Here is a 25,196-nt window from a genome sequence, read left to right as displayed (position 1 = left end):
TCGAATCTGAAAACGTTCCTGGGGGCGGGACCATTTAGCTCTAAACCTATTGGTTGCTCTCGGCTGACGTACATTCCAATCACATGTGCCGTTCACCGGGCTGTTCGTGATTGACAGTGCTCTGCCGATGACACGAATAACAACGGGTTGATTTCGCGGTTGATTTTGATTTCCATTTTCTGGAACCAGAGTCTCATCTCCATAGGACGCGACTAGCAAGGAAGCGTCCTAGCAAGGCTGCAGCCTTCACTTTGGGAAACAGCCATGGTTCCAGAAAATGGAAATCAAAATCAACCGCGAAAGTCGCTTGTTATTTGTGTCATCGGCAGAGCACTGTCAATCACGCACAGCCCGGTGAACGGCACATGTGATTGGAATGTACGTCAGCCGAGAGCAACCAATAGGTTTAGAGCTAAATGGTCCCGCCCCCAGGAACGTTTTCAGATTCGACTGTCAGGAGTTTCAAAACGAGTGGCGTCAGAACACTGCCAATATTCACGTGACTCAAAGCTTGCGCCTGTGTGGTCAAATCTCTGAAAAGTCGGTGCTGAAAAGTCAGTTCTGAAAAAATACGTTGTAATGTCGTTAACGTACACCTTTACAAGTTTTTAAAACTAAATATTCAACCTTTCAAAACGTATTTCTCAATGTATGAACACCTGTTTGCAGAATCCCATTTACAAGGTTTCAAAACGGGGCAACAATGAAATACACTGTTAGAACAGTGCCAGATTTGAAACTCTGCAAATGCGCTGGTGAAATTGTTTGAACTTTGAAAATGTGTTGGTGAAAATGATGAAGAAGATAAAATAGAACACACAATCATGTTTACAGATGTTTGAATTTTAGTTTTATTTTTTTTCAGGTTATAATCTCTTTTCAGTGTTGCAAAACCTTTATTACAAGGTGTTGAGTTTTCAAACCCAGACTTACAAGCCTTTGAAACTTTTTTTTTCAGGTTTGAATTATGGCAGGAAACTGACTCCATAAGTACCTGGCAGGCCAAACTCCTCAGCGATCTCTTTCCAAGCCTGTTGGTTTTGTTTTTATATCTGTATATGTCGATCCTCATGTTCCAAAGTACCGGTCTCCTATCCGCTTATCCGGGGTCGGGTCGCGGGGGGAGCAGCTCATGCAGGGGGCCCCAGACTTCCCTTTCCCGGGCCACATTGACCAACTCTGACGGGGGGATCCCGAGGCGTACCCAGGCCAGTGTTGAGATGTAATCTCTCCAACTAGTCCTGGGTCTTCCCCGAGGTCTCCTCCCCACTGGACGTGCCTGAAACACCTCCCAAGGAGGGCGCCCAGTGGGCATCCTTACCAGATACCCGAACCACCTCAGCTGACTCCTTTCTAAGTAAAGGAGCAGCGGCTCTAATCCGAGTTAGGGAGACGCCAGCCACCCTTCTGAGAAAACCCATCTCGGCCGCTTGTACCCGCGATCTCGTCCTTTCGGTCATCACCCAGCCCTCATGACCATAGGTGAGGATAGGAACGAAGATCGACCGGTAGATCACGGGTAGATCTTTTCGTCACAACGGTGCGGTAAAGCGAACGCAATACCGCCCCCGCTGCTCCGATTCTCCGGCCAATCTCACGCTCCATAGTACTCTCACTCGCGAACAAGACCCCGATGTACTTGAATTCCTTCATTTGGGCACTCATTTCCTACCCGGAGTAAGCAATCCGCTGATTTCTCTAACATCTTTTGTCCGTAAATAAATTCATGCCCGTACGTAAAACACTAGCGACTCCTTCCGTAAATTTACGGAAGCACGGACACGAAAAACATACGTATGTGGAAACGAGGCGTAGGGCGGTCCCCTGTAGTGGGTGCTGCGTCACCGTAAAGCGCAGCTGGAACCAACGCAGTACTTTAACCCGCATTTCGTCTCGTCGGGGGAAATAGAGAACGACGCGTCGCGGAACAATGTATTGTATAACGGTCAAAACGCAATGCATGTCATGTATGAAACATAACCTCGACGCCAGTACCGTGTTTTTTTTACACTTTATTCTCTCTTTACCGTCGCACGTAGCCGTTTCATTCCTCAGGGCGTGATTTGAGTAGCGCTCGTCGGTCATTGCTAGCGACCAACGCTAGTCCGGCCTAGCTTAGAAGATGACGCGCGGCGAAAAGATTTCATGTGTGCGTTGTAATGTAATGTGTGGAAATAAAAACAAAAATTCCCCTTTTCCATCTCCTTCAAGAGTCCAGACTAGAACACGATGTTTGCAACGAACAGAGGAGCGAGGCGGACTCGTTTCGACCAGATCCTCCAGAGGAACCACATCGGTCTCCCCGATTTCCCTGGCCCGGCGGGAACCCCCAGCTCCCCCGGCCGCGCGGGGACCTCCAATGCTACCAAACAAGGCGAGGCTAGAGGTTAGCATTAGCTCAGACTTAGACACATGTTGTTGCTAGGTATTACAATCAAATTAAATAAAGTTGCCATGTGGCACCACGATAGGTGCGCACTTTTAATTTGAAATCGATTTGAGTACATGGGTAAAGTGTATTTATATTATATGAATGCATTAATATTCATATAATCAGGGGTGCACATAACTTTTTCAGTGGGTTACTCAGGTGAGTACCAGGAGATGGCGTTTGGTACTAACCTCATAAGTAGCGTGGTCTTAAAGTCTTAAAAGTGCAGTCGTCCTCAGTGTCGCCCCCACTGTCCACTGCTTCAGCTTCCTGCATGGTAGATGATGAAGATGCTGCAGATGCACCTCCCTGTCCTTGGTTGAGCCTCCGATTAGCTGTCTCCATCCACAGGTCAACAGCCTGATTTGGGTCAAATGTCTCTGGTGTGCATTGACAGGTGAATGTGCATCTGGGCTGAGAGACGAGCATGTGACAGACGAGATCTGTACTTGGTTTTTATTATGTTGAGATGTGAGAATCCCCTCTTAAAGGCAGTGTAAGAGACAGCTTAACCACCTTGAGGATGTTGGAGTAAGCATCTGGGTTACTTGTATTTACTATTTGGACTAAGTCATACACAGAAGAGGCTCCCAGGCGTTTTCCTGCTTGCTTTAAAGGGAAACTTCATCCATTTCCATTAAGCTTCGTATTGTTAGAAACCCGCAGAAACTAACATCCACAGCATCTGAAGCTAAGCTAACAGAGGCTGTTGATAAAAGTGAAGTACAATGGCGGAAGGTACCGGATCTTCACTAGAAATGTTGTGTGAAATGATTTTCAAGCAGTCTTGCGGTATCAGCTTGGTAGATGGAACAGCGAGGTGTCCAATAGGAGGAGATCTAGATCAGCGGGAGTGGCCAGCGAAGCTGTGCATCGTGGTGCATGGTGGGAGTTGTTGTCTTCAATCCACAAGCGCCAAAAAGTCACTTTCTGCCTTTTCTCGGTCAAGACGGCACCAAATTAGAATTTTATTTTATTATTCGACTACATATAGGACCCAATTTCAATACATATTCATGCCTCCACCGATGAAATGCTTCTTTAAGTGCATCCATTCTGTCACAGTGGTTTCTTTGTCATGTTGCAAGGTGGCCTCATATTTTTTGAGAATGCTGCAAACTGTAGTGTTTCCAAAACTGTGGAGGTCTTGCATTTCCTGAGGCCATGTTGAAGGATCAAATACTAAGAAATGATCACATGACTTGAGGGAGTCATATCTGATTTCAAACTCTTCAATTAACCCCCTGAGTAAGTTTGTCTTGATTCTGTCATCAGCATTAGAAACTGTGTGCCCTGCTGTGGCCTTCACCATCAAGCAGAAATGTGAACTGACCAATGGCCACCATGAGTTCATCCTTACATTCTCCAATGGTCAGTTTTTCCTTCTGAAACCTAATGGATGTGGTCTTCAAAATGTTGCCAATGTCGAGCATGTTTGATAGAAAGCACTGAAAACGCTCTGTGCAGATATGCTGCAAGTCACTGTTATCACTCGAAGCCAGTTGCATTTTAATGGCTGGCAATAGTCTTGATACTTTTAACAGAATTTCATGCCTCCATGCAGACCACCTGATATTATGAAACTTACCCAGTTTCACAAAGGAAATCTCACACAGTTTCTTCAGTGCAGCAGTTTTTTTTGCTCCACCTTTTTGTAAATAAAACTGCAGCAGCCTGACCACAGCGCGATTGAATGTCTCGCAGTAAGGAACGTTGCAATCAGCTGATTTTGCGCAATTCTCCAGTGTATGTGCTGTACGCAGAACGTGCACAAGGGAGTCTCCAACTGCTGCAAGTCGCCGGAGTTTAGGCACAACGCCGTTGTACACACCGACGTTGACAGCAGCCCCGTCTGAGCACACAGCGACCAACTTTGTTGTCCAGTCATCCAAGCCTTTGTCCTGGAAAAGTCTCACAAGTCCGTCTGTTATGGCCTGCGCGGTTCGGTCAGCACCCAGTTCAATCAGTCCAACAAAGTCGGAGGAAATTTCTCCGTTGCTGGACACACACACAATGTAAACGATTTCCTGCTCAGTTTTTCGTGATATCCTCAGATCCATCAAACATCAGCCCCCAAAATTCAGCAGACTGCAACTTTGCTCGTAAATCCGCGCTGATGGTGTGCGCGATGCTCTGCATGATCCGTGTGCCCCCCTCACGTGAATGATATGCACCTCCGACGTTTACTCCTAGCCGCTTCGGTAAAGGAATATCCTCAGAATAGGAAGACATGGGACGCGTGTGTTTAGCTTTATGGAAGGCCAGGAGAAAAATATTAAACGGAGCTTGCCGCTGTTCCTCATTCAGCTTGTCTCGCCATCTGGTAAGTGGGCGACAGGCTATTTCCTCTCTGCTAGCTTGTTTATTAGCAATGGCTTGCGCCACATTCGTGTGCTCCTTGCTCTTTTCATGTCTGTCAAATAAAGGATGGTTGAAATTCTTTGAGCCTTTATAAAACGCACCTGTTTTGTCTGGTAGATGTGGATGTTCGCGGCAAAACTTGCACCACATTTCAGTGCGCTCATCGTTAGCTTCAAGCCACTGCACATCTTGCAGCCACTTTTCCGAAAAAAGTATTTTTTCGGCTCTGGCTCCAGGTGGCGAAACGCCAAAGACACTGCTTACTGTTGTCTGTTGCTTTTTGGACATCTCTAATAGTAGTTGACTAGCGACACGTGTGTAAGGTTATAGGAGAGATCGGTCAAGTACGCAAAGGCGCGCAGTAACACAAGTGGCATTACGCAATCCTGATTTTTGACGCGCATGCGTACCTGCGTACCAGTTATGTGCACTCCTGCGTATAATATTCATGTTCATGCTACATAATAATGATGTATTTCTAATCGCCCATAGGCTACACCAAGAGGCCTCGACTCCCCATCAAGGAAGTGATCGCCAAGTACAAGAGCGGGGACATCCACCCCATCAGCACCCTGTACGAGCTGGCTGAAGCGCTGCAGAGATCTCTGGAGGTGAAGGAGACCAGCACCCCAGGTACTGAACCCCTGACCACGGACTGAACCCCAACCTGGTACTGAACCCTCGCCCAGGTTAAGAGAAGGTACTGAACCCTCAACCGTTTGAAGAGCAGGTACTGAACCCCAACCGGGGAGACCGCTACCGATAGCTCCCTCCCCCACGCTCCCTCCCCCACTCTCTCTCCCCCAAGTTGCAAATCTCCCAGCTTTCTTGCGGCATTTCACTGAGGCACGCCCCCTTTTGGTCTGTCCCGCACGCTATTCTGAAAGTAGAGAGAGTTCAGTGAGGCCCAACGTACGACTCAACAACAAAAATGGCTGCGCCCGTAAAGAGATTCATTTTCTTCGTATTTGCGCCACGTTGGTAATTTTAATGTAGATTTTAAATGTTCTTAAGGTGCGAACACACCAAGCGCGTACCTCGCGTATAGACGCGTATAAAATCGGCAATTTTTCCATTGGGAACCATTGGTTTACGCGCGTATGAGGTGCGTACACGCGTATCATGCGTACCAAGCAACATTTTACTCGCGTATGGGGCGTATGAAATAATAATAATACATTTAATTTAGAGGCGCCTTTCAAGACACCCAAGGTCACCTTACAGAGCATATAGTCATCATTCAAAACTATGTAAAACAGACAAGGAATAAAAGGAAAACAGAGGTTAAACATGAAGAATAATAATAATTAAAAACACTCAAAGACGCCTAAAGTGAAGGGGGGACCTCACTAACCACCGGTAGCGGTATGAGGCGAGTACATATACGCGCGTACGCGAGGAGTTAAAAAAACTGAACTTTTTACGCTCATACGCGTGATACTTAGCCGCAATAGCCAATCAGCGTGGAGCTTGACCCGACGTCACTGGCAGAGAGTAGTGACCCTTGCACAGAAGCATACGGCCGACATCTTTCTTTATTCTGGGTGGAAATAGTAACATAGTTAAGCCATTAAATGCGTTTATGGAAACATTTTTAGCGAGAAATGTGCATTTTACTTTCATAATGTTCACTCGGTGAATGTGAAGGATGTTTGGTTTGATAGTTATGACGAAGAGTGAACGCTCCGTTCACTTGCATGGACAGAGTCTCTGGTTGCTAAGCAACCTCAACGTCTTGGCGGACTATTTCTCTGCCGATCAACACTACGAATGCTGGAAACACACCAGACACACCATGTGAAGTTATTTAACCCGATTATTGTTATTTATATCCGAGATTTATTTAATCTAACCCGATCAAAGCTCTATCATGCACCCAAACACGGTTGCGTTTGGGTTTCCTTCCTCGGACTCCTAAATCCAGCGCAGCCACAGGCGCGTAGCTGCGTACGTAGGACCATTTTTGACACAAAATGGTCAAGCAACATTTTAGCTGCGTATCGCGCGTACATGGTACGCGAGGTACGCGCTTGGTGTGTTCGCACCTTTACACACTTGATTACATTGCTACTTTATGCCGGTCTCCAATTTATGCATTGCACGGTCTTGCTGTGCGTGCAACACAATGTAAAGTTGTGTTGTTTGTTTTCGAGCTGGTTTGCTATAGAGGCTAATGTAGCTAACAATAAACAACTTCTAGCCGATGAGAAACGGAAAAGCTACTACGACCAAAAGGGGACGTGCCACCACAAATGCCACAAGAAAGCTGGGAGACTTACAACTTACGACTTGCACGTACCGGCGTACCATCCAAATGGATCACACCATCAGTCTCCTTGGTGTCCTGTACTCTGACGCCTCGTTTCCACATACGTACATTCTCGTATGCGATCCAACCGTCTCCGACCGAAGTCCATTCATTCCTATGTGATTCTCCGTAATGTCTGTTTTTCCTCCGAGACTCCTCCCCTCCGTAAAATTTCTGTCCGGTATGTCCGTAATATACGTTCAAGAAATTTAACTTTCGCCGTCGTTTTACGGAGATACCGTATGAAAGTTTTTATGTTTTTCACAAAACTTGTAGGCTAAGTACCTTGCAGGCCAAACTCCTCAGCGATCTTTTTCCAAGCCTGTTGGTTTTGTTTTTATCTCTGTATATGTCGATCCTCATGTTCCAAAGTACCGGTCTCCTATCCGCTTATCCGGGGTCGGGTCGCGGGGGGAGCAGCTCATGCAGGGGGCCCCAGACTTCCCTTTCCCGGGCCACATTGACCAACTCTGACGGGGGGATCCCGAGGCGTTCCCAGGCCAGTGTTGAGATATAATCTCTCCAACTAGTCCTGGGTCTTCCCCGAGGTCTCCTCCCCACTGGACGTGCCTGAAACACCTCCCAAGGAAGGCGCCCAGTGGGCATCCTTACCAGATACCCGAACCACCTCAGCTGACTCCTTTCTAAGTAAAGGAGCAGCGGCTCTAATCCGAGTTAGGGAGACGCCAGCCACCCTTCTGAGAAAACTCATCTCGGCCGCTTGTACCCGCGATCTCGTCCTTTCGGTCATCACCCAGCCCTCATGACCATAGGTGAGGATAGGAACGAAGATCGACCGGTAGATCGAGAGCTTTGCCTTGCGGCTCAGCTCTCTTTTCGTCACAACGGTGCGGTAAAGCGAACGCAATACCGCCCCCGCTGCTCCGATTCTCCGGCCAATCTCACGCTCCATAGTACCCTCACTCGCGAACAAGACCCCGAGGTACTTGAACTCCTTCATTTGGGCACTAATTTCCTACCCGGAGTAAGCAATCCGCTGATTTCTCCTAACATCTTTTGTCCGTAAATAAATTCATGCCCGTACGTAAAACACTAGCGACTCCTCCGTAAATTTACGGAGGCACGGACACGAAAAACATACGTATGTGGAAACGAGGCGTGAGCCCCCCCAGTTTTGACGCGGTCAGTGTTGTCTCCGTCTCCATCTCCAGGCAACACCCCGGGCTTCTACTTTGCGTTCTGCGTGCTGGTGGACGGGGTGACCTACCAGACGGGCATGGGCATCACCAAGAAGGAGGCGCGGAGGATGGCGGCCGAGCTGGCCCTCAAGGACCTGCTGCCCCTGCTGGAGGCAGACCTCAGCGCCGCCACCGGGCCCCCCCCCAAGGGTGACCTTGGCCTTTGGTTACGCATTCACATGTCACCGACACGAAACGCCATTGAGGATCTCTTGCAAACTCACACACACACACACACACCACACACACACACACACACACACACACACACACACACACACACACACACACACACACACACACACACACACACACACACACACACACACACACACACACACTTCTCTCCATATCCGGTGGGTGGACCCGCCCCCTTGTGATGTCAAAAATGGGTTAATTTAGCAGTTTCTTTGAATGACTAGTCAACCTCCCACCGGGAGGACCTTTACATAATTGGACCCTGTGATTGGCTGTCTGATGTGACCTTGTTTCCTGTTGTGGTGTGAAGCCCCTCCTCTTCCGCCGTTCCCGGAGCAGCTGGTGTGCAGTGAGGTCCCGACCCGCGGAGCCCAGAACGCCAGAGCTCTCCCAGGTACCAGACCCTGGCTCAGGCCTCTCCCCCACCCTCCCCCACGCTGCCTTCCCCACTCTCCCTCCCACTTTCCCTCCCACAGTCTCCCTCCCCCACTCTCTGGTCTGCTGTGTCCTGTTACCTCCAGGCTACAGCTCTCAGAGCGAGAGGATGTCCCAGGCGGTGAACGCGCTGCTCAGCGGCTTGCTGCGGGACCAGCCAGAGTTCTGGCCCTGCGGCTCCACCGTCGCCGCCTTCCTGCTCCACAGCCGTGAGTCCAAGCGCCGAGCCCGGCATCTGGGGATGATGAATGAATCCTAGTTCTGATTGGTTTGAATCCGTCGGGTCATGGATCCGGTCGGTGATCACAGCCATCGATGCTGAAGGCTGCAGCTTTAAAAATGACATGTTTAAGCCTCAGGTAAACTGAGACGGGCGGAGGACGTTATCTAGTACTGCAAATGATCCATCATGAACAAGCGTTGTCACTTTCTCTGGTTCCACTGGTTCTGTTGGCAGGAAGTGAGTCATCAAGTAACGATTGAAAACTAGTTTTTCAGCACCTTTATCTATGCTGCACTGGCACCAGTGTTTCCACTAGAAAAAATTGGTGCCAGTCATGTGACCTGGAAGGTTTCATTTTAACCTTTTTTTTTTCTTTTACTTCTTTCGATATTTGGCAGCTGTGAAGCGTGCCGCTGTTGACTTAAAGTCAAATGCATTGAGAGTGTCTCTGCTGCTTGCAATGCGCATAAGCCTCGTGACTCTTCCTTGCCCAAGGCGGCTTCGCTGAGCAGTCTTTATTAGAGCTTAGATCGGGCCCAGAAAATCAAGCCCGCACCGGCTCGAGCCGTGTACGTTCTGTCCGAGCCCGGTCCGGTGCGACACATTAACTGTAATTATGAGCCCGAGCCCCGACGCAGAGTCCCCGACGCAGAGCCACGACGGACAAAAAAAAACTCAAACAAAGTGTTTTGGCTATTATTTTTACTTAAAGGTCCCATGACATCCCATGACGTGTTTGTGTGAATACACGCACTGTAACGCAAGTGTTTCTTGTCGGTTCTTTGACGTGTCTTGTATTTCCACAACGAGACTGTTGTGGGGGTTATCTGAGCCATGGTTGAGAAGGAATTGGGGGAAAGGAACTTTGGCTTTGACTCGCTGAAGTACATGAACTGTGACATGCCGCCGGTTGCCGCAAGGCACCATCGCCCGGCAGCGGGCAGCCGGCAGCAGGCAGCGCGCGATTCAGTCGACTTCAGGTTGATGTGAAAGTGGAAGAACCAGAGACGTCGCAGAACCTGACAAAGTCGTTTGTGATTCATAATATCGTCTGGAGGCGCACACAGCTTTTTGCCGTGATAATATGTATTATATGATATAGATATCTATGTATTATATGATATTGTTTAGATATAGAGCTCCAGGACTGTAACGCAAGTGTTGTACACTTCATTGTTACTTGGATAACCGTTCTGCTTTTGGTGTTATGGCGCATAACACGTCGGACTCTCGTCTCTGGTATTTCTACAACGAGACTTGTATTGGGGGTTATCTCAGCCAAGGTTGAAAATGAATTGGGGGGGGAAGGAACTTTGGCTTTGACTCCCTCAAGAACATGAACCACGACATGGAGGAGAAAGGGATTGTTGGCGGCGAATGTCTCCTGCTTGAGCCCCGCTGAGGGACCACCGCCGGAGGCAGAGGTGCCTAAGCGCTGCCCGGCAACGATCCCTTTCTCCTCCTTGTCGCGGTTCAGTCTACTTCACATTGATGTGGACGTTGAAGAACCAGGAACGTCGGAGAACCCAACGCGGTCGTTTGAGATTCATAATATCGGCTCACACAGCTTTTGGCCGTGATAATATATATTATATGATATAGATATCTATGTAGGCTATATGATAATATTTAGATATAGAGCTCCAGGACTCCCGTGTGTTCTAGAATATTTACAGAACACGGCTAAAGGCTGTGTGCGCCTCGCCATTGCGATACATCCACTGTAAACAGAGCGCATGGTACCGTGGCTGCAAGCTGCTCAGGGCCACACCCCCACCCTCCTCCTTGACCCGCCTCGCTCCTCCTCATTTGCATTATAGCTACAGACACCAAAGCAGCGCATTTCAGGGAAGCTCAATGTGCCACTGGCTCGGAGTAGCTGTAACTCTGCACCACGGCTGAATTTCGGGAACGTCTTTGAATACTGTGTTAGTTGCCCACTAATACCTATATTAAAGAATACATAAAATAGCATGTCATGGGACCTTTAAAAAATGAAAACTGCAATGGTATAACCACCAAAACTGAAATGGTAAAAATACTATAAATAATTATGTACAAATAAACAAAAATAAGTAAAATTACAATAACAATGTGAAAATAAACAAAAATAACTATTTACATGATTCCCTCTCTCCCCCTGCTTTCCTCTCCGGGCGTTTAGGCATCTTTCAAAATGTTCATAAAACCAAACTCACAAAAGTAAGTAAAAATAAAACCAGACACATGCGCGCAAATCAACCACTTGCTTCACACTCGCACTCTGGGGAAGAGCCTGCTAGTTTACGCACACCCCTTGCGCATTTGTTTTCTCAACCACAGGTGAGACGGTGTTTGACATGATGGATATCGTCAGAAAGGTATTTTCATTGGCTATTAGGATATCTAAGGCCCGTCCCCGACCCTTGCTGTCGGCGAACACAGTGGATTCCATGAATCAAACGACAATAGCGGAATTCAAACCCTAAATCGCAGTTTTCTACCAAAAAAACATTGCAGCGTTTTCGGTTTTCTATTTTTCGGCTGCTTTGTATAAGATGGCTTGTGCATATACACAATGTAATTAGACTAAAATAATATTGATATTCGATTTCTGTGGACTCTTATGAACATTTCAAGACCCAACATGAAGTATCAACTCATTGCTAAGGATATCCACAACGACGAAGTTAGAGTGGACCAAGGGAGGAGGAGGGTGAGGGGGGCTATTTTGACCTAAGACACTAGGATATTTTTGAACTATATTCGCTAAACATATTTATTCCACCGAATGGTTGACATTTGATGACATGCCTGAGATTCTTAGCTTTCAAACGGTGTATGCAGGCATGCAAACTAGTCACCTTTCGGCGAAATTCGCCGTTTTGAAGACAAAATTGACCACTTGTGTGATTCGTGGAGATCCGTTGAGAAAACATTTGGGGGGGGGGGGGGGGGGGGGGGGTCTGATGGCCAGCCATGGAGTCCTTGTAGCGCCTGCTAATACATTCTCAATGGAGAGGCGAGCGGACAGTGAGAAGGCGCAGCATTCTGTCAGGCGGCACGACAAGTGGGCGCACTCCCGTGGAACTGTCGCTTCCGTGCTCGTCGAACGCATGCGCGCGCTCGTGAAGCCGCGCGGCCAACGGACAGCGCGAGCGGAAAGTCGCCTACCATCTGAAACGGCCAAGCGTGAGCCCACCGGAGCCTTTAAATGCCTCGATTCCACCGAGCGTTTCCACCGCCGACAGTACCCTCATGGTAGGCCGGATGTCGATCGCAGCGGCAGCTACGTAAACATCCCGAAGGTGAACGACGAGAACTGATTCCCAAAACAAAAATGGTCACGTAAATAAAATATACAAACGAACAGAGCTTCGTCTCCCCGCGACCTTATATTATCGAAAACGTTCTCATCGATTCAGCCAATGAGAGTGCAATCGCGTTGCCATGGCAACGCGAGGGTAAACAAATGATAAGGCACCACCACACAAGTTAAGTAACGATCGCTGTAGGCTTCAATATCATGCAAGCACTTTATTTTTATTTTGTTCCTCCTTGTTCGCCCAAGCTAACGTTTTACGCGACACGACCGTTGTCCAGAATAATGCCTCGCGGTTTGTTTTTATCCCCATGTCACGCCCACCTTTGGCGGTGGAAACGCGAACAGTGCCGCAACTTTGCGAACCGAACCGAACGCACCCTCCGGTGGAAACGCGCCAAAAGAGAATTTTTCAGCGGGTCACCAGTTGTGTTGATACATACTAGTCGATATAGCCGAGAAGTCCCTGTTTTGCATGCTGCAAAACAGCGAAAGCGGGCCCTTGAGACACTGGTCCAGGCCAAGAAGAAAAATAAATAATGGCATACTCCTATTGCCCTGTCCTCCCACCTCTTTTTATTCTTCTCAATATTCTTTCTTAATTTTGTAATAAGTTATGTACCTATTGGGGCTGCCCTTGCACATAATCAATTAATGCTTTGTTCGTAATTGTGGGCAGTCCTGTAATTTTTTTTAGCTTGTGACTAACCCTAATACATTAAAAAATGTAAAAGAAAACTCCCCGGAGTATAAACCTGGAGGCTGGAACCCTATAGTGGGTCTGTGTTTTTCTCAGCTCACGCATCATTCTCACCTTTTTCACCCCGAGCCAGTTTGCATGCCTGTGTATGACATGACTACGTATATCACTCAACTAAATGATGATTGACCCAGCATGTTTGGGGGAAGGGGTGGTGTAACTTCAACTTGCCCGCCGGCGGGATTTGACGATTAAGTGGTTAAACGCATTTAAAGTGTTGGAGTTTGTATCATTCAAAATTTTGACGCCAATATTTTCCTTTTTTCTGTAAATTAATATAGGCTCCAAATGTCGGTTATCGGCCCCCTTGACTACTAATAATCGGTATCGGTATCGGCCCTGAAAAAAACCATATCGGTCTATCTCTAATTTGAATCCAAAATTTTTATTGATACATGTTTAACTTTGTACACATTTGTTACTTAGGCCTACTCTGCTAAATATATTTGTAAGGAATAATGTATAGAACGCCGGTCATTATCTGGAAAATAAGCCCTGAAAGGGCGAACAGGACACCGACGAGCAGCGGAGGTAACTTGCTTCACCCTGAGAGTGCTTATTTTCGATAATGACCGGCGACGTTCCATACATTATCCCGCTTATTAAACGGGTACTTGCCAAAACGAAAAAATAACTTCGCATGGTGTGTCGTTTTACAATTTATTCGTTACCAGCAGGGCTCCAGACTAACTTTTTCACAGGTAACACTGGTGCCACCTATCTTTTCATTTAGTAGCACCAAAACAAATTAGGTAGCACCATATTTCTTTTTTTTGTGAACGGGAGTTCCTCTTTAGTGATGTTGTAGGCGGTGTTAAACTTGATGATTATTTCTTCATTCTCCGCCGAGCGATTGCTCTCATCTATCCTATTAAATGACGTGGGGAGGGGCTGGGAGCTTCGTGTGATGCAGCGGTCCCTGCGCGTCTTGTGCTTTTGGCTCGTTGTGTAATTTTAATGACTGAACTTTGAATTGTGTAGATCTATTTACAAAATGTGTCCTGCCTGCAACGGACGGGCCACATGTCCTGCAGTACACACACACCATGGCTTGTCCCTCATATCGTAACCACGGGAACTGCACCAGCCATTGTTGTTGAAAACTGTACTTTTTTTTTTTCTCCCCACTGCCCCCCGCCTTTTTCGCCAACATGTCACTTTCGTCTTCAGGAGAAGAATCTGATATTCTTGTCGCTTCCTCTGCTAACCCTTCTCCACCACCACCAACAACAGTAGGGGTGCAATGGATCACAAAACTCACGGTTCGGATCGTGTCACGGTTTTTGAGTGACGGGTCGGATCATTTTCGGATCAACAGCAAGAAAGATAACAAGACAAATGTTACTTTAAATGAAATCTTCAAATGTGTAAAAACAAAATAAAGTGATAAATTAGGTAATAATCCTGCTTCCTTTAAGCATAGTCAATATTTAAAAAAATGCAATCTGAGGCATTATTCCTTCTTTTTAACATGGATAGTAAATAATCCCTAACCCTAGATTTACAACTTTAAATTCAGGATGTCTGCATTGCCTGGGAGAGTTTAGAGTCTACACTCTCCCAAGACAATGCAGACATCCTCATCTTCTTTTTGTATGGTAGCGAAATACAGTTTCTGTCGTGTTTTATTTGGCATTTTGTAAATCCATTGATTTCGGTTGGAAGACTCATTGCTCATTGCAAGGGTCATTTCGCTCGGTTCTAGCCCTACTGTTGATACGGAGATCTTTTCAATGCATCCTGGACCGTGCATCTTTTCAGGGAATTTGTACAATAAATCCATAACAAATACAGAATATTGATTGTCTTATGTGTCCATATTATATCCATTATATTGACCGGGTATTCCCAAGACGCTCACGCTCTGCAGCAAGCCAGTCACAGTTGATTGGCGCAGCGCTGTAAAGCGAACGTAAACAAACAACTAAGCTAAGGTTAGCATTTCGCTAAGCATTACTTTTCCTCCCAAGATCCCGCTAATGTTGTGTTGTAAAGTAAAGGGAAACATATCTATTCTTCCTCCACCTCTCTCGCTTCTCTGCTTGGTGTCGCTTATAGTTTGCCTCCCTCGCTCTGGTAACGTCAGGCACGTGAAGAAAAAAAAAACGAAGCTCTGAATACTGATTTAAGGCTTAAATACTAGAGCTGTCAGTTAAACGCGTTATTAACGGCGTTAACGCAAACCAAATTTAACGGCGTTAAATTTTTTATCGTGCGATTAACGCAATTATTTTATAAAAAAAAAAAAAAAATTTTTTTTTTTTTTTTCTTTGGCTCAAAACAAAGAAGCAGTAGCCTGACTGCTATGTTCAAATGACATTTGTTCAAAGCAGTCGTTTAATTGCACTATAGGCTCTTTTTTTGTATCGTCCTGTTTTGATCAGTGTATATGCCAATGTTGTTATCAATAAAAAATCATTTGCACAAGGCATGCCGATGCACTTCACCATGTTGATAAGAGAATTAAAATGAGAAGAATTATGGGACAAAAAAATCAAGGGATATTTAGCATAGAAAAATAATTTGCGATTAATTAGTTAACTATGACATTAATGCGATTAATCACGATTAAATATTTTAATCGCTTGACAGCTCTATTAAATACAAATTTTCCGAACGAGTATTCGAATATTCGAATAATTCGGGCCAGCCCTAGTAATAACCTGACAAAGGAAACTCTGACGTGCACGTGGTTTTCATTATAGCGTTTAATTATTTTCGTAAATTGACCGTTTTGATTGATTTCTTTGATTCTTGTCAGCCTTGTTTTGTACGTTAGAAGATCAGATGTATCCAAGCCGTGACCTTTGACCTGTAAGCATGGCTGTCGTCCAATGACACTGTTCTCCCCTCCCTCCTTCCGGGCCAGCGGCCGGGTACGAGGTGGTTGCCTTGGGAACCGGCAACATCAACACCAACAGGTGCATTACAGCCAACGGGCGCGTTCTGCACGACTCTCATGCCCTGGTGGTGGCCAGGAGGTCCCTGATGAGGTTTGTACCCCACAGCCCACCACCCCCGGCACCCAGTCCAGTAGAGTCCAGTCCGCCTTTTACCTCACCACTCCAGTACCGCGAGCCACTACTACCAGCACTCCACTCCAGTCCAGTAGGGTCCAGTCTACCTTTTACCTCACCACTCCAGTACCGCGAGCCACTACTACCAGCACTCCATTCCAGTCCAGTAGAGTCCAGTTCACTTCTACATCACTCCACTCCAGTACATTCCAGTCCACCACTAGCAGAACTCCAGTCCAGTCCAATCTAACTCAATGGATGCCACATGTGAAGTGTATGTCACTATGTGGAGAGATAAATAGCCCATGGCCGTTGAGGTGCTGATCCGCCCCGGTGGTCCATGTCCAGGTTTCTGTACCGCCACCTGCTGATGTTCTTCAACAAGAAGCAGCAGCTGAAGCAGCTGTCGGTGTTCCAGCGGAGTGCCGCCAGCCCCCTGCTGGCCATGAGGAGTGAGCTCAGCCTGCACCTCTACCTCAGCCTGCTGCCCAAGGGGGCTGCTCAGATGAACCCCACCATGTGAGGCCCCTCTGTCCCTCTGGGTGTCTGTCTGTATGGCTCTGTCTCTTGCCGTGTTTACATCCATACTTCTATGAGTACACTTAAACGTAGTGCACTATCCGCACTCACTAAGTGCGCTAATTTTTAGATGTCAGTGTTCACTCTTTACGCCTAGCTGCTATAAAAACTAAAAAAATTACTATTCATGCAGGCTATGTGGAAAATGCGCAGACTTTGGCTCAGTCTGGCTCCGCCCTCTTCCGCTACGTAGCTAAGATGGCTGCCGTTGAGTGCGAAAAGTGTACATCGATCCACACTCCGCGATTTGACCGTTTTGAGAACACCATCCGGGTCCTTTCAGTACACTTATTTTCGCCCTATCAGAATTGGAACGCCCTACGTACTCAAACTAAGTATAGCAAGTACGGATAGCATGGATATTGGAACACAGCATCTGTCTTTCCGAGATGTCCGCTGGGTTAATTAGGCCCATAGCCCTTAACCTCTGTGTGTCCGTCTAGGCGTCTGAACCCTATGTCCACCAATGCCTGGGAGGTCGTCAACCAGCTCAGCCTGCACCTCGTTGCCGAGGGCAAGGTGCTGTACTCCACTTCCTGTTCTCATCCTCTACTTCCTGTCTCCGGGTACTCTGTTATGAATACAACTGGATGTACTACTGTGTGTGGGTGTGGGTGTGGGTGTGTGTGTAGGTGTTAGTGTGTGTGTAGGTGTTAGTGTGTGTGTAGGTGTTAGTGTGTGTAGGTGTGTAGGTGTTCGTGTGTGTGTGCAGGTGTTCGTGTGTGTGCAGGTGTTTTCGTGTGTGCAGGTGTTTTCGTGTGTGCAGGTGTTTTCGTGTGTGCAGGTGTTCTCATGGTGTCTCTGGTTTACCTGTGTGTGCATGTGTTCTCATGGTGTCTCTGGTTCACGTGTGTGTGCTTGTGTGTGTGTGCAGGTGTTTTCGTGTGTGTGTTTGTGTGTGTGCAAGTGTTTTTGTGTGTGCAGGTGTTTGTGTGTGTGTTTATGTATGTGCAGGTGTTTTCGTGTGTGTGCAGGTGTTTTCTTGTGTGTGTGTGTGCAGGTGTTTTCATGTGTGTGTGTGTGTGTGTGTGTGTGTGTGCGTATGTGCAGGTGTTCCCCCTGTCCAGCTTGGAGCCGGCCCCCAGCAGGATGTCCAGCCTGTCGTGCAGTGATAAGCTGACCCAGTGGCAGGTCCTCGGCTACCAGGGGGCACTGCTGAGCCACCTGGTAGAGCCGCTCTACGCGGACAGCATCCTCCTGGGTAGGACACACACACACACACACACACACACACACACACACACACACACACACACACACACACACACACACACACACACACACACACACACACACACACACACCCCCCCCCCCCCCCCCCCCAACCCGGTCTCACGAAAAGTCGTGACACTGTCACGTTATTTAATCTATTGAAACGTGATCAGGATCACGTATTTTCAAAATTTTCATGTTTTAAAGCACAAATTTCCGGCCGTGGTGCAAACAATATTATTCAAGAGTTATAATCAAGCCCAACACATCAATATTAGTGACAACCCATTAAATACGATATGATTTCTAGATGTCATGGCAACGTCCGCTCGCGACACTGGACTTGCGAGGCGTCGACGCGGACTTTCATTCACATAACCAAAAACAAGACAGTAGATGGCTAGATAAAATAAACATCAAGACATACAGCGCACCTGCATTTAATATATCCGTGAATTGTTACAATTTCTCAGAATCAAAGGTGAAAGTAGAAACGGGTGGCCTAAAGCTGTCATATTGTTCACAGACAAGTTTAAGTAGAAATGGGTGGCCAAAAGCTGTCATATTGTTAGTTATCCTTGACTTGAAATACATGGGTTTGAAATTTGTGCTGTAAAACACGAAAATTTTGAAAATACGTGATCCTGATCACGTTTCAATAGATTAAATAACGTGACAGTGTCACGACTTTTCGTGAGTCCGGGTTGCACACACACACACCTCTACACAGACAGCATACACACACATCTCTACACAGACAGCATACAATGCTGTGCTCCAATATCCATACTATCCGTACTTACTGGTCTTAGTTTGAGTACGTAGGACGTTCCAATTCAGATCGGGCGAAAATAAGTGTACTGAAAGGACCCGTGACCTCAAAAGGGTAAAAATCGGAAAAAAAAAGTGTGGATCGATGAACACTTTTCGTACTCAATGGCAGCCATCTTAGCTACGTAGCGGAAGAGGGCGGCATTACACTTTAATGATGTCATCGTCACCAAAGTTGTGGTCTTTGACGCACTTTGTGGTTTCAATATCATCACTAACGATGAAACTGACGTCATCGCTTGGAGGACAATTCTGGTATTTTCAACATTGAGCCCCCTTTCTGGTTGGCTAGGATGAAATAAAGTAGTTAACTACGAAAGTTTTAATATTGGTCCTATCTAGCTAATTTCGAATCGCCCCTTCCTGCTTCACAATGGCTGGCTATGTGCATTCAAAAACACCCCTATACGTTTGTTTTCCGAAATGTGAAACTCATCGAGTGGTTAGTGGTGTTCATTGGTGTTCCTCATCAAGTATCGTTGCGAAATATAGTTTCTGTCGTGTTTTATTCGGCATTTTGTAAATCGGCTTTATGTAAATGAAACGGAAACGGTCCTGTAGTCTTTTCGCTCGGTCCTCCGTATCAACAGTAGGGCTAGAACCGGGCCAATAGACTACAACCACCCCCCTTTTCGTGTCCGGTTCCGATCCGGTTTCCGTTTCATTTACAAAATGCCAAATAGAACATGACAGAAACTGTATTTCACTAAATTTTGGTGTAACCAGTCTATTTCATGCTAGACAAACCAGAAAGGGGGGCTCAATGTTCACGAGGTCGTCCTTAAATTATGAACTTGTTAACCCATGACCTTGTTAACCCATGAGCTCGTTAACCCATGAGCTCGTTAACGACCCCCAGGTGAGGAGGGCTGTAGCAGCATACGGGGCCTGACGCTGGCGGTGAGCCAGCGGGCGGAGGGCGTGACGGTGGGCCTCCCGCTGCACTACTGCATGGTGCGGCCGATGTATGCCCTTGCCCCGCCCCTAAGAGGCCCCGCCCCCTCCGGGCCCGGCCGTGCCCAGCGGAACCTCAGCCTGAACTGGAGCCAGGGGGACGGCGCCCTGGAGGTGGTGGACGGGCTGGAGGGCGTGGCCGTCGAAGAGTAGGCCCAACCCCCCCCTCCCTCCACACGCTACTCTCTGCCCCCCTCCCTCCCTCCACACACTACTCTCTGCCCCCCTCCCTCCACACGCTACTCTCTGCCCCCCTCCCTCCCTCAACACACTACTCTCTGCCCCCCTCCCTCCACACGCTACTCTCTGCCCCCCTCCCCCCCTCCCTCTACTCTCTGCCCCCCTCCCCCCCTCCCTCCACACACTACTCTCTGCCCCCCTCCCTCCACACGCTACTCTCTGCCCCCCTCCCCCCCTCCCTCCACACACTACTCTCTGCCCCCCTCCCTCCACACACTACTCTCTGCCCCCCTCCCCCCCTCCCTCCACACGCTACTCTGCCCCCCTCCCTCCACACGCTACTCTCTGCCCCCCTCCCTCCCTCCCTCCACACACTACTCTCTGCCCCCCTCCCCCCCTCCCTCCACACGCTACTCTCTGCCCCCCTCCCCCCCTCCCTCCACACGCTACTCTCTGCCCCCCTCCCTCCACACGCTACTCTCTGCCCCCCTCCCCCCCTCCCTCCACACGCTACTCTCTGCCCCCCTCCCACCCTCCCTGCACACGCTACTCTCTGCCCCCCTCCCTGTCATTCTGCCTCCCCCTACTGTGTGTGTGTGTGTGTGTGTGTGTGTGTGTGTGTGTGTGTGTGTGTGTGTGTGTGTGTGTGTGTGTGTGTGTGTGTGTGTGTGTGTGTCACTCTCAGTAGACCATCAATCTAATGCCCTGCCCAACAGCATTGAGGGGAGTGGGAGAATTGATGTCATTAAGGAGCGGGATGGAGACTGTAGTGTGTGTGTGTGTGTGTGTAGCGCTCTCTTACCTGAATGTGTGTGTGTGTGTGTGTGTGTGTGTTAGTTCTCCATTTAAGAGCAGCCCAGAGTTGGCCAGCCGGCTCTGCAAGGCGGCCATGTTGAGCCGCTTCAACCTGGTGGTGGCGGAGGCGGAGAGGAGGGAGCTGCAGCGCGCCGTGTCGTACAGGGAGGCCAAGGTCACACACAAACGCGCACACAGGGACACACGCACACAGGGACACACATACACACACAGGGGCTTTGACTCCGAACTTCGTTATTCTAATATAATTTGAATATAAAAAATAAATCAAAATTCTAACGAATATAAGGCAGCCCTTAAAATTTGAACCTGTTATGGACAGGCCAAGAGGGAGAAACGTCGGAGAACCCGACGCAGTCTATTCATAATATTGTAATGACCACGGAAGAGGCATTGAATGAAGTATTGATTAGACCGATTTATTAGAAACCTAATAATCGGTTGGAACACGCAAGACCGGTAACCATAGCAACACAGGTAAACAAACCTTGCAAAGCCCAATCCAGGTCTTACTGAAGGCATTTAATGGTCAAAATATTATTCATAAATATTTTAATATCAATATTAGAGCTGTCAAGCGATTAAAATATTTAATCGTGATTAATCGCATTAATGTCATAGTTAACTTGCGATTAATCGCAAATTCTTTTTCTATGCTAAATATCCCTTGATTTCTTTGTCCCATAATTCTTGTCATTTTAATTCTCTTATCAACATGGTGAAGTGCATCGGCTTGCCTTGTGCAAATGATTTTTTATTGATAACAACATTGGCATATACTGATCAAAACCGGACGATACAAAAAAAGAGCCTATAGTGCAATAAAACGACTGCTTTGAACAAATGTCATTTGAGCATAGCAGTCAGGCTACTGCTTCTTTGATTTGAGCCAAAGGAAAAAAAAAATTTTTTGTAATAAAATAATTGCGTTAATCGCGCGATAATTATTTTAACGCCGTTAAAATTGGTTTGCGTTAACGCCTTTAATAACGCGTTTAACTGACAGCTCTAATATTAATAAACAAACAAACTTTGAATATGATTTTTGGGCAATAGTCAAAGCCCTATTACAGGGACACACACGCACACACAGGGACACACGCACACATGGACACGCCGTTAATAACGCGTTTAACTGACAGCTCTAATATTAATAAACAAACAAACTTTGAATGGGCAATAGTCAAAGCCCTATTACAGGGACACACACGCACACACAGGGACACACGCACACAGGGACACACGCACACAGGGACACACGCACACATGGACACACTCACACAGGGACACACACACACACACAGGGACACACACGCACACACACAGGGACACACACGCACACACACGGGGACCAGAGATGGAAATTAACTTTTTTGCCCACCAGCAACTGTGGCAGGTAGATTTCACAATCTACCAGCCACTCATCTTTTTTACCAGCCACTTTTTATACGATGTATATATTTTTTAATATATGCGTACATTTTAAACAATATAATAGTAGCCATAGATAAGAAAAGTACATATCAGTTGGTGTTACGATGACAAGTTTGGGGATAATTCATCTATACAAAGTATTTTCATTAAAAAACGAATTGACATAATAATAATAAAAGAACATGCATGGCTACACCATCACAAGTCAATAGGAACATTTGTTTTTTTATATTTACATGTGACTGCACACAAATGTGTCCACACAGACATGGTAACTAACGTATGATAGTAAGCATTATATGCCCTTAACACTAATATTCAGAAAAGAACACTGCCTCAAAAAGCTATTGGCTTAAGCAATGCAAGTAGAGGCATATGCTTGAACTTTATACTCTGAACTTTAAACGTTGGAAACGTGCAAAAACATAATTATATATTTATGTGGCATTCAGTCCAATGCTGAAAATATATCTGTGGCATTCAGTAGGCCAATGCTGTGGTAAAGTGTGTAAAGTATGACCAAGTGTTTCTTTCTGTTCAATAGATAGAACTTTATCAATCCCCTGTAGGAGAAATTTGTTAATGTTTGTCCCTATAAAACAATAATGGTAAAATAATAAATACAAAACACGACGGTAACTGAGTAAGTCAAACCGTCCAATCTGAAGGCTCTACTTAACCACTCCCCCTACTCACTTTCACCAATGCAAAGCGAACAGAACTGAGTAGGGGAGGGCGTAGCCTAACTAGTTTGTGAACGACCCAGAGAAACACAACTCAAATTCAATGTGAACATATATGAGGCTTTAAAAAAAATCCCGGACGATTTTGAAATTCCGCCACACATTTTTTAAAAGTGTGTCAAAAAGAGGGCATGTCCGGGCAAAAGAGGACGTCTGGTTACCCTACTTACGGGAACCCCATTTGATTCCTACCTGTAACACCTGTTAAATAGCGCCTCAAATTGGTCGGCGCTATCCTAGTCATTTCTCTGCGTGAGAAATGCGAAGTGTGGCGTGTGAGCGTGTGCATGGGTTGAATTGCGTGTGTCTCACGCCAAATGCGTGAGACTTGAGAGCCCTGTTACCGATATTATCCCGGATATTGACAGTTGCAGTTCAGCAAAAGAGGCGTAGAAGAAGAAGGGGGCCAGATGTTGACAGTAATGGTTATGGAACTGTGCAGCGCCGTATAACGAATGTATTAAATATGCAAATTTGATCGGACCTGACTGGAAAGTATTACCCGACAAAGTGGCGGGTGAAGTGAAACAATTCACCCGCCACCATACAAATCCACCCGCAAATGGCGTGTGGCGGGTGTTAATTTCCATCCCTGACAGGCACACACACGCACACAGGGACTCACACGCACACAGGGACACACACACACAGGGGCACACACACACACAGGGACACACACACACACAGGGACACACACACAGGGACACACGCACGCACACACAAAAACAGGGACGCACGCACGCAGAAACACACGGACACACAGGGATGCACACAGACAGGAACAGGGACACACACACAGGGACACACACACACGGGGACACACACGAACACAGCTTCCTAGTAGGTAATTCAGGCACACACACACGTAAACATGCACAATGTTATATAGAAGGTGTCGTTAACAATGTCGTTGTTACAATTTTTTTTAACCCTGCAGTTTGCTATCGCTATAGGTTGTGGTTACCAACATCCTCACTAACGATGCAACTGACATTAACAAGGTACTAGGTTAACGAGGTCATCGTTAATGACACACACACACACACACATTTGATCAGCCTATATTACGGCACGGTTACTTTGATTTAGGATTTCACAGGACTACAACTTTCAGGCGTTGGCGGAGTATCACCGTAGCGTAGCGTAACGTCTGATCTGAGGGGGACCAAGAAAAACAAACCAATGAAGTTATTTAAATGTAATTTAATTATAACCGTCAATGTATGTATACATAATTAGAGACAAAGTGTTGGTGATGGTATGGCAGGTTAACGCATGGATGAGAGAGATCATTAGTGATTGATGTAGTGGTTGGTCATTCAGGAGGCTCTGTTATGATGCACTTGGTGTGTTGGTTTCTTGGCTATTTCCATCCAGAGACGTCCCGATCTTAGATCCACCCCACCTCCGCTCTAGATGTTTAGCATACCGGTCATTCCCCGGCTCTGAGTCCCCGGTCGGCCACCCCTGAGATGGACCGGCACACTCCAAACGCCTTCGGAGCGGATGGACGGAAGGCCAACTCCGCGTTCCTGTTATAATATTTCAAGCTTTAATATTTACTCTGCAGGCCCGATGAGGCCGGACGGCCTGGGCCGGTCCTGAAGCCCCTTGCCTTACGTCTGTGCATAAACACGTCACACACGTAAACATGCACAATGTTATATAGAAGGTGTCGTTAACAATGTCGTCGTTACAATTTTTTTTAACCCTGCAGTTTGCTATCGCTATAGGTTGTGGTTACCAACATCCTCACTAACGATGCAACTGACATTAACAAGGTACTAGGTTAACGAGGTCATCGTTAATGACACACACACACACACATTTGATCAGCCTATATTACGGCACGGTTACTTTGATTTAGGATTTCACAGGACTACAACTCTCAGGCGTTGGCGGAGTATCACCCAAATCAACTCCCATGATGCATTGTGATGTTGTTTTGTACGATGTGGGTGTGAACGTGTGGTTCTGTTTGGTCGTCTGCAGATGACAGCCAAGCAGTACCAGGAGGCCAAGAACATCATGAAGGTCCACCTGAAAAAAAACGGCTTTGGGGTCTGGCCCTCCAAGCCCCCCCACAGCGACAACTTTAACATCTGATCTTTAACCTTTAACCTGGGCCCGGTTCTGTTGTAGAAAGGCCTTAGTTTCTCTTTCCTTTGGTTCTGTAACAGCCTGCTTTGTTCTGGAATAAACTGTTGAAAGGTT

General features: G+C 46.9%; 1 protein-coding gene across 2 annotated transcripts; it reads left to right on the top strand.

The window, feature by feature from the left end:
* Window positions 1–1,821: 1,821 nt before the first annotated feature.
* On the top strand, window positions 1,822–25,196 carry adad1 (adenosine deaminase domain containing 1 (testis-specific)). 2 transcript variants are annotated; one of them, XM_030369306.1, is made up of 13 exons: window positions 1,822–1,932; window positions 2,212–2,374; window positions 5,285–5,425; window positions 8,273–8,449; window positions 8,808–8,891; window positions 9,019–9,141; window positions 16,086–16,209; window positions 16,582–16,752; window positions 17,256–17,331; window positions 17,863–18,013; window positions 19,715–19,958; window positions 20,827–20,959; window positions 24,975–25,196. In XM_030369306.1, exons 2-13 carry the CDS (start codon window positions 2,230–2,232, stop codon window positions 25,086–25,088), a joined length of 1,683 nt encoding a protein of 560 aa, XP_030225166.1. In that variant the 5' UTR covers window positions 1,822–1,932; window positions 2,212–2,229; the 3' UTR covers window positions 25,089–25,196. The 2 variants fall into 2 exon arrangements, with proteins under 2 accessions (XP_030225166.1, XP_030225165.1); XM_030369305.1 differs by having other exon boundaries at window positions 2,212–2,386.

Source organism: Gadus morhua, chromosome 10, assembly GCF_902167405.1.
Source record: "Gadus morhua chromosome 10, gadMor3.0, whole genome shotgun sequence".
Taxonomy (NCBI): domain Eukaryota; kingdom Metazoa; phylum Chordata; class Actinopteri; order Gadiformes; family Gadidae; genus Gadus; species Gadus morhua.
This window is presented reverse-complemented; position numbering and strand designations above follow the sequence as displayed.

Coding starts and splice junctions, on each gene's coding strand:
- adad1 (XM_030369305.1), top strand. CDS start 2,230: ATGTTTGCAACGAACAGAGGAGCGAGGCGGACTCGTTTCGACCAGATC. Junction 16,210..16,581: donor GCCAGGAGGTCCCTGATGAG/GTTTGTACCCCA, acceptor GTCCATGTCCAG/GTTTCTGTACCGCCACCTGC. Junction 19,959..20,826: donor GAGGGCGTGGCCGTCGAAGA/GTAGGCCCAACC, acceptor TGTGTGTGTTAG/TTCTCCATTTAAGAGCAGCC.